The 10,600-nt window shown below is 36.1% G+C and overlaps 1 protein-coding gene across 1 annotated transcript; it reads right to left on the reverse strand.

Moving 5' to 3' along the window:
- Nucleotides 1-909: 909 nt before the first annotated feature.
- LOC145607044 (putative inorganic phosphate transporter 1-3) lies at nt 910-2,848 on the reverse strand. Its single transcript, XM_081662827.1, has 2 exons — nt 2,124-2,848; nt 910-1,792 (listed from the first exon to the last, which is right to left on the reverse strand). The coding sequence occupies exons 1-2, from the start codon at nt 2,846-2,848 to the stop codon at nt 910-912; spliced, it is 1,608 nt and encodes a 535-aa protein (XP_081518953.1).
- Nucleotides 2,849-10,600: the final 7,752 nt, after the last annotated feature.

The raw sequence follows: 10,600 nt of genomic DNA on the forward strand, positions 1-10,600 counted from the left end.
TCTCTCTCTCTCTCTCTCTCTCTCTCTCTCTCTCTCTCTCTCTCTCTCTCTCTCTCTCTCTCTCTCTCTCTCTCTCTCTCAGAGTACTAAACTTCCTTTGAAGCAATGGATTACACTCATATTAGCGCCGCGTATTACACCCATGTTAGCGCCCTCTCTCTCTCTCTCTCTCTCTCTCTCTCTCTCTCTCTCTCTCTCTCTCTCTCTCTCTCTCTCTCTCTCTCTCTCTCTCTCTCTCTCTCTCTGAGTACTAAACTTCCTTTGAAGCAATGGATTACACTCATATTAGCGCCGCGCGCCACGTATTACACCCATATTAGCGCCTCGTCCAAGATTCAAGTGAATTGGTACTTGAGCATCTGCACATCAAATTCAAGTGTAATATGTATTAAAACACAGAGGGAGTATATGAATAGTGCAAAAATCAAACTCTTGAGATTAAAATGAAAAAAAAGTAGTAATCAACTAATTATTAAAGCATAATCAATTTTTATTTTTTTTTGGTGTAAAGAGAACCACAAGCTTATGGCAAATGATGATATTTGAGGTCTTGTTGAGTACCACCCAGATGTTAACCAACTTAAGTAAACTAGTTTATCATCAATAACTCAACGGATTTTGTCAATGAGCACTATATGAAAAAAATTTCTGTGTCAAAAACATTAAAAAGGCTTAGGTAGCATAGTCAACTGATATAATTTACGACCTTAAACTATTTATAAATTTACAATCATTTTAAGCAGCCTTAGTAAAAATTACATTCAAATCTTGTTATTATATACAGCATAATCAACACTTAAAGTGAAAAACACCACCTTGAATCAAATGGTTTTTTTTTTTTTTTTTTAATTATGCAAAGAAATAACTAAAAGAAAGCTTTTGGAGTTGACACAAGAACTTCTCTAATGTTCATACATGAGAAAAACTTCCACCTTCATAAGCTTCCTCTTGATCTTCACCAACCACCTCATTCGATACCTCTTCCAATGATTTACCCTTGGGTTCTGGCACTAAGAAGGTGAATAGCATGCCAACAAAGTTGATCGCACAAAGAACAAAGAGAGTATTCCTCTTGCCAATACCTTTTGGAAAGTTTGATGGCCTTCTTGCAGGGTCCTTCTCTTGGGAAGCATATAAAAAACCGAATGCTCCAACAATACTCCCAGCCCTACCTGCAGCAGCCGATATACCATGGCAAGTTGACCTCAACCTAGTCGGAAATATCTCAGCAGGGATCACAAAAGTGGTTGCATTAGGCCCAAAATTGGCACAGAAGAAGGTAAATCCATATAAGACTATTAAACGAATATTATGTGTCCTCAATCCCTCATACCCATAGGCTATAATGAACATGAATGTTGTCATCTTTAGGAATCCTACAAATTGGATGATTTTTCTCCCTAATACATCTATCAGGGCGACAGTGAACCAGTATCCAGGGACAACCCCACATAGGGCGATCAAGGTTTGAGCTCGAGCCACCTTGTATACCTCTCTAATAGCACTCATCTCGCTTGCACTAGGTATCCAATCGGCATAAATGAATATGTCTTTTTGTAGAATATTTTGGGTGCTAGAGAAAGCAATGTTTAGTAGGAACCAGGCACTAGTTGTCCCAAGCAAGCGTAAGCCATATAATCGTACAAACTCCATTGAGAATAACCCAAATTGTTTGTTTTTACCGTTCACAAGAATTGCTGATAACTCCTCCTCGACATCAAGGTTACCATGTAAAACTTTTGCCATGTCTTGTGCTGCTTGCTTGGGGTTATGAGCGACCAAGGTAGTGTACCTTTCAAAAAAAATTTAGTTTAGTTGGTTAGCTTATTAATTTAAAAAATATTTCAATAAACATTGCTAGGATGATGTTATTGGGTGTTACAAATTACAATGATGGAATCAAGATGCCGGGAAAAAAAAATAAAAATCAATAGTCAAAATCCGGTCAAAGGACCCTCACCACAACTTAAGTGCAATAAAAAGACCTTTTGTACCACCTATTCTATCAAGTATCAACTAACCTAAAAGACTACTTTAATGGACCCTTTTCACAGATTTTCCTATAATAATATATGAATGCTTTGTGTTTTGCATTTTGTAATAAGGAATATTTAGTGTAATACCTAGCTGTCTCAGGCATCTGCATGCAAAAGTAGTAGCTTAAACCAGCAGGAAGAGCTGCAAACATTAATATGATCCGCCAAATGTAGTCACATTCAGGAGTTAGTGATCTAATTGGATTCTCTTTAAAGGAAGGAGGATTGAATTTACTCTCGAATGCTGCAGACACAATAAGAGATACAACACCACACACAATGATCCCAAATCCTTGCATTGCAAACACAGCTGCGATGAAAGTCCCACGAGTCTTTTTGTTAGCACACTCAGACATTATAACAGCTGAGAGTGGGTAGTTACCTCCAATACTAAACCCAACCCAAAATCGAAAGAAACATAGAGTTGTAATGACACTCTTTGCAGTATGACCAAAGGAAAGACCGGAAGCTAGGGAAAAGGAAGCCATCATGGCCAAGGTAAGACCATACACCTTTTTCCTTCCAATCTTGTCACCTAACCAGCCGAAGAAGAGTTGGCCAGTGAGGGTGCCGCACAAGGCCACACTAGTAATCGCAAAAGACACGTTTATGGGTAAGTTGCCAGGGTACTTAGAGTTCAACTCAGTGTAATAGAGACGGCCTAAGATTTTGGACACCACGGAAATAGAGAAGAGACCATATGCATCAGTAAAGAAACCTATGCCAACAACGGTGAAGACCTTGAAGTGATACCATTGTGTCTTCGTCACATCAAGTGCATCAAGCATTTCCAATGTTTTTCCTTTCGCCATTGATTAGTAACTGAGCTTTGTTTCCTATAGGAAGAAATGAAAATGGTTAATATTGTACTTGATTTTTCTTTGTTAAGCTAAGTGACGAGTATTTAGCAAAGTTTTAAGCATTGGAGTATATTGGTAACACCATTTTTTCGTATGGTTCTTTAAGTAACGTTTCGGCATTTTATTCTGGAAAATTTGACAATTACCACCTACAATTGTTGTTGTTTTAGCAATTACCACCAACAAATTTTTTTTTTTGAATTTTATCACCTATAATTTTTTAAATCATCAAAACTTCCCACCTACTCGACTCTGAACTCAAATGTAACATCATGTGGGGCCTACTAATTACCTTTTTCCCCCCTTTCTTTCCTTCCCACTCAATTTCTTATTGCCTTGTATTGTAATCCTCTCAAAATTGGAGAAAAGCTTCAATTCGTAAAATATTAATTAACATGAATATGTAGTTTAATTTGAAGTTTCTTTCCCCGATTTTAAGAGGATTACATATAGGGGAATGAGAAATTGATAGAAAAAGAAAGGAAAGGATGGACATAAGGTGAGAAGGTAGTTTGTGGGCCCCACATGACATCACACTTCACTTCATAGCCAAATAGGTGGGATGTTTTGATGTTTTAAAAAATAGTTGGTGATAATTTTTTTTTTTAAAAAATGTAGGTGGTAATTGCTAAAACAGCAACAATTTGTAGGTGGTAATTGTCAAAATATCCTTTCATTCATCACAATCAATGAAAAAAAATGTATAATTAGAAAAAAAAGGTATTTCCTCCGTTTCTTTAAATTGTTGCATCACTTTCCTAAACCATAAGTTTTAAATTATTTGCATCACATTCCTTTATAATCAATAAACTCTCTTTTTCTCTCTTGTATCACATGGGTCCTTTTTTTTTTTTATTTTTTTTTATCTCTCTCTATCTTTCTCATTTGCAAAATTGCCTAAGAATCCGTAATTTGCAAAGTAATTCAACTAAAAAAGGGAGGAATTATATGAGATGAGAATGTATTAAATTACCATCTAATTAAAGAAATGAAACCTTTAGAAGAAAATGAAAGTGAAAGTTGAAATTATTGTAGAATAATCAAAAGTTGAAACTGTTTAAAATAAGAACCTGTTGACTTCTCCTTAAAAAAATAATATTCAGTAAAAATAATTTCTATTCATTAAAATTAATTTCAATTCAACAAAAATAATTTTAGCTTATTAAAAATTAGTGACTTTAAAGAATAAATATAATAAAGAATCAGTAAAAATAATTTCAGTTCAATAAAATTTAAATATGTTTAGTAAAAATAATTTAAGTTCAACAAAAAATAATTTGAGTAAAAATGATTTTAGTTCTACAAAAATAAGGTAAAGTGAACGGAGTCTAAATCGGATAAAGTTGGGATTATTAAAGTGCATTTTTTTCAAAGAAAAATAAATTCAAATAGGTTCCAAAAATCAAACAAGGGTTTTTTGGTGGTACCAAAAATGAAATTAGGGTCTTATACACCAAAAGTCAAATTATCCTTACAAAAATGTGAAGAAAATGAAAGAGGAAGGGGAGCAAGTTCCCATGTTTGAATAAGGATTTTTCGTTTAAGGGGTTTGTGACATCTTTCTTTCATTTTAGGGCATGCTTGGCTTGGGGGTAGTATATTAAGGGGTAATAAAAGTCAAACTTGATAAAACATAAGTAATTAGAAGTATTGTTATAGGAGACAAGACGTTAACAAATGAAATAAGATAGTTGTGCCATGAGGAAAAGAGAGAGATGAAAGAATTATTATCCTCATAATGAGGGTAATAGTTACCCACCCTCCCCCTAGTGTAACTATTACCCCCAAAATGAGGAATTAGTTCATCTTTCTTCACCTCATACCACACCATCATTACATAAATTTTCTCACAATCACACCATCACTATCTCCTCCTTTCTATATTCACTTTCATTTTGCTTAGTTTGACTTTTATTACCCAACATTAAGGGGGTAATAAAAGTCAAACTAAGCAAAATGAATGTGTAAATAGAGAAGAAGGAGATAGTGATGGTGTGATTGTAAGAAAATTATGTAGTGATGGTATGATGTGAGGTGAAGAAAGAGGAATCAATACCCTCATTTTGGGGGTAATAGTTACACTAGGGGGAGGGTGGGTAACTATTACCCTCATAATGAGAGTAATAATTCCTCCATCTCTCTCTTTTCCTCATGGCACAACTAGTTTAATTCATTTGGAAGCACCATGTCTCCTACAACAACACCTCTAATTACTTTTGTTTTTTCAAATTTGACTTTTATTACCCCCTTAATGTTTTACCCCCAATCCAAGCATGCCCTTAAGAGTAATTCCTTAAGATTATACATCCCTATAAATTCGATGGATTCGAAGGGAAAACAACACCTTGCTCCCTTTCTTTTCCCTACCCTTCCAAATCTTCCTCTTAATAACTTCCTCTTTCTTTCTCTCTTATTCTATCATGTTATTTAAACAAAGAGACAATTATAGACATTCATTATTGATAAAAATCGTAATAAAAACTGAATTAAATAACTAACCTGATAATGAAGAAGATTGGAAATAAGACCTTTGTGAAGTTCGTTATAGTTTGAGTAGGTCTATGAATGAGATCATGAAGACAGTAGGATATGGTGAATGATGCTAAGTATTTATATATATTCATGGTGCAACTTGATATTATTATTATTGCCTAAATTATGATATATGAGCATTAGGTTATAATTATACTATACCAGTTTTGTTATGCAAAGTCATATACATGACATTTTCCTAAAGAATAATGTATAACATTTGTTGTCAGACTCAAAGGTGCCGTTAAGATGCTTATCTTATTCTTTTTTCTTTTTCAATTCTTTGTTAGATTTGTTCGTATTTTCGTGTGAATTTTACTACGACTCCACGATATTTGCTTTTATGTACACTAGTTGGATCGTCAACCAACTTTAAAAATAAATACAGAGTAATACTTACTCCCTTCATTCTATTATTGTGTATTCGTAATTTGGTGTAAAAAATCACTTTTATAAATTCATCTATTTATATATTACATGTATAAATTATTTTGAACAATTTGTCTATTTACATTTTAATTCATTCCTTAAAATATGTGCAATGAAGGCATGTCGCATTTAAACAATCAACGCCGTACTTGTAGGGCTGGCAATCCTTCACCCGACCTGATAACCCAACCCGAATCCGACCCGAAGTTACTGAGAGAAACCCGACCCAACCCAAACCCGAACAACCCGAATTCGACCCGATTTGACCAAAATGTCATATATCGTTATAATATTAAGTTTTAAACTATTTTTGATAGTTTTTAAGCACAACCCGAAAATTGACCCGACATCTGACCCGAACCCGACCTGCTGACCCGAATTGCCACCCCTGCATACTTGTACTCCATATCTCCTCTCTCCCCCATCCTCTTTCTAAAAAACCTAGCCTTTACTGTTGAATTTGGAGGGGGCTTTCGTCGGTTTTTACCAATGTTAAAGCCCCAAACTTTGTTTTGTGTGTGCCTTTCCGCTTATTTTAGTTTGTTCGAGATTTATAATAACTCTCCCTCTTTTAGGAAGAACGTTTGTCCTTCGAAAGAAAGAGTTTTTCTTCTTCTTTAAGAGGACTTTTCTCCTTCGAAAGAAAAATATATATTCATTAGAACATGTGAGTGAAACGGAAGAATTATATTCATTAAATTTTTGTAGTAAAAAAAAGGAAAAATTGATAGGAATATTATGACCTTTCAGCGGTCTTCCATAAATATAACGAACTTTGGATTATCCCGTAATATTATGACCTTTGACCCTGATCTTCCATAAATAGGATAAAATACCGATAACCAGTTTAATAGGTTACCTAAGACACGTGTTGCATTGTGATAGGTTAGAAAATTTAATTTTGATTTTTGGAAAAATTGACAGGATTATTACGACCTTTCAACAGTCTTCCATAAATATAACGACCTTTGGATTATCCTGGAATGTTACGACCTTTAGCCCTGATCTTCCATAAATAGGACGTAACCGGTTGGTGACCTGCTCAAAGGGTTAAGTGTGACGCGTGTCACTTTTTAATTGGTCAAATATTTTTTTTGTAAAATTTTACAATTTTCTTATTTTAATATAAAAAATTGATTTGAATAATTAAAAAAGATGATTATAATTAAAAAAAAAAATCCCATAGCCCCCTACTTCCCCTCGTACCACCGTGAAGCACCCTACAACCACCACCCCAGTGAAACTCACCATAGCCTCCAGCCCCACCCACCCCCGTGAAACCCCTACCGTAACTCTTTCTTCCCCGTCCTTTATCCATTAATGAAAGCAAGTATATAGTGTCGAGGGTCGAAAATGAAAGGGTTGGGTAGAATTTCAGATGAAGTGGTCGGAAGTCGATTTCGATGGCGGTGGGATTCATTGGCCATGCCACGATCTATCTCTCTTAGGATATGTCATAAGCTCTAGAGGGATAGAGATATACCTAACCAAGATTAAAGCAATCATGTCCATGCCACCGCCCAAAACTGAAAAGCAAATTCGGGGATTCATTAGCCGGTTGCAATACATAAGTAGGTTCATATCCAAGCTAACCACAATATGTGAACCAATATTCAAAAAACTCAAGAAAAATGTGTCAGTCATATGGGACGATGAGTGTCAAAAATCCTTTGAGAAGATCAAAGCCTATCTCTCAAACCCCTCCTGTATTAGCTCCAGCACTCCCAGGAATACCTTTAAGGTTATACTTAACGGTTACAAAAGAAACAATGGGAGCTATGCTTGCGTAAGAGGTAGAAGATAAAGAAAATGCTATATACTACCTAAGTAAGAAAATGCTCGAATATGAGACACGCTATACACCATTAGAGAAGTTGTGCCTCGCATTGGTGTGGGCCACGACCAAATTAAGGCACTACATGCTTGTGCATACAGTTTATGTAGTATCACGAATGGATCCCCTCAAGTACTTATTCGAGAGATCTACACTTAACTGGCGTATCTCAAGGTGGATAGTTAACTTAGCCCAGTTTGATATAAGATTCATGCCTCAAAAGGCGATTAAAGGATTAGTGGTATCGGATTTTCTAGCAGATTTCCCAATAGAAGATTCGACACCATTAGAAGAGAACGAATTTCCAGACAAGGATTTAATGATGACAGAAGATGATATATGGACTTTACTCTGACGGAGCTTCAAACAAAAAAGGATGTGGCGTAGGAGTCCTATTAGTATCACCCAAAGAGGAACATGTTCCTATATCTATAAAGTTATATTTCGACGTTAGCAACAACGTAGCCAAATATGAAGCATGCGTGGTAGGCCTCGAAACTGCTTTAGCCTTAGGAGTAAAGAAACTCCGGATTTTCTGAGATTCCTCTTTAATCATCAATCAAATCTCAAAGAGATGGAAGGTTAGGAGTGAAAGCTTAGCTCCTTACCAAACAAATCTGGAAACCCTCACTGATCAGTTGGAAAAAGTAGAATACACCTATTTACCTAGAGAGGGAAACCAATTTGTCGATGCCTTGGCAAGACTAGCCTCAATGGTTAGAATTCCTAAGGAAATTGAGCAAATGCCTTTGACTATAGAGAAGAGGCATAAACCAGCATACATTCAAGCAATAGAAGACGATGAAGTGGTCCAAGAAGAAGAACAAGAAGAAGAACCATGGTTTACAGACATACTTAATTATGTCACCAAAGGAGAATATCCTCCTCATGCTGACAAAAGGTCCAAACGAGCCTTAAGACTTTTGGCTTCCCAGTTTGTGCTCATAGGAAATGAGTTACACAAAAGGTTACCTAAAGGTCGAGCTTTATTATGTGTTGGCAAAAAGGATGCTCAAAGAGCTATGAGAGTTGTCCATGAAGGAATATGCGGAACACATGTTAATGGCAAGATGCTAGTCCAAAAGATAATGCGAGAAGGGTATTATTGGACTACCATGAATAGGGACTGTCATCAATACGTAAAAAGATGTCCCAAATGCCAAATTTATGCAAATCTACAACATGTTCCACCATCTCTCCTCTACACATGCACTTCACCATGGCCTTTCTCCACATGGGGGATTGACATAATTGGAAAAATTACACCTCCCAGAACAGGAGGTCATGAATACATCCTAGTCGCAATAGATTACTTTACAAAGTGGGTAGAAGCACAATCATATTCTAAACTCACCGCAAAACATGTAGCACTCTTTATCGAGAGAAACATAATTTGTCGATACGGAGTCCCACATGAAATGGTAAGTGACAATGGAACTCACTTTCAAGCTGAATGTGAAGAATTGCTACAAAAGTATGGTATTCAACATCACCATTCTTCCCCATATAGACCTCAAGCAAATGGAGCAGTTGAGGCCGTTAATAAGAACTTAAAGACTATCATCGAGAAAATGACTGAGAATTACAAAGATTGGCCTGACAAGCTCCACTTCGCACTGTGGGTCTATCGCACGTCAATCCGAACATCAACAGGAAAATACGCCATTCAACCTAGTATATGGAATGGATGTCGTACAACCTGTGGAATTAGAAATACCTACTCTACGCATTGCGTTAGAAATTAAGATCGATGAAGTCGAATGGACTAGGGCACGGTATGAAGAGCTAATTCTACTAAATGAAAAACGACTAGAAGCTCTACATCATACCCAATGCTATCAAACTCGTATGGCTAGACACTTCAACAAAAAGGTCAAGACTAGAAATATCAAGGTTGGGGACTTGGTATTAAAAGCACTAAGGAAAAATGTTTTAGACCCAAGAGGCAAGTTTAGGCCTAATTGGTCCGGACCATACATCGTCAAGACGATCCTGTCAGGAGGCGCAGCTAAATTGACTGACATGGATGGCAATGAATTTTCAAATATGACAAATCTTGACCAACTCAAGAAGTACTACCCATAATTACTTGAGTAAAACACTCAAGAGAGCTGTGTTTGGCCTGATTCCTTAAGCAAAGGATACGTAGGCAACCCTTAAAAGGGTGCGACCACTTTAATTTTTCGAAATCCCGCATCCCAGAGTTAAAAAATTCATGACTACAAAAATATAAGGCTGGCGCCAGAAAAAGAAGGCTGTCGCCAGACGACAACTCTGTCACCAGGCGACAGAAGGTAGACGTCGGCGAAAAACATTTAGATGGTGGCGCTAACTTTCTGCAAGTGTCTGGCAGATTTCGTATATTCTGGAAATTTTTTCGAGTTACGTACTCGAAGAAATCTTCCGAAAATAAATATTTTAATAGTTTTCATTGCTTTAAATATAAAGTTAATTTAAATAAAAGCTGAAATTTTATTGATTAATAAAGAAATTACATTATTGATAAAATAAAGCTTAAAATTAACTAAAAACAATTTAAATTGTCTAATAAATCAAAGGAAAAGCAATGCTCTAATCTTTCTTTTCTTTCTTAATTCTTTTCCAATTCTTGTCCGCATTTTCTTCTTCTTCATCCATCACCTTTGCTAGGAGATATCCATTAGAAGATCTGCATTCTATTTTAGTGTAGATGGTCTCTCCCTCCACTAAAACTCCATGCTTCTTCTCCACCCAAACGTTCTTTTCTGTAGAGTCAACTTTTCTTTTCCCTTTGTTTTTCTTAGAGCTCTTCTTCTTTGCCATAATAGGAGTCTTAAACTCACTTCTTTCACCTAGGCGCTCTTTAGCAGAAGCTTTCTTGTCACCCAGACGAGTCTTCACATTGGTCTTCTCAACCTTGACTTAGTTTT

The sequence above is a fragment of the Chenopodium album genome, chromosome 23, assembly GCF_948465745.1.
Source record: "Chenopodium album chromosome 23, dcCheAlbu1.1, whole genome shotgun sequence".
NCBI classification, from domain to species: Eukaryota; Viridiplantae; Streptophyta; class Magnoliopsida; order Caryophyllales; family Amaranthaceae; genus Chenopodium; species Chenopodium album.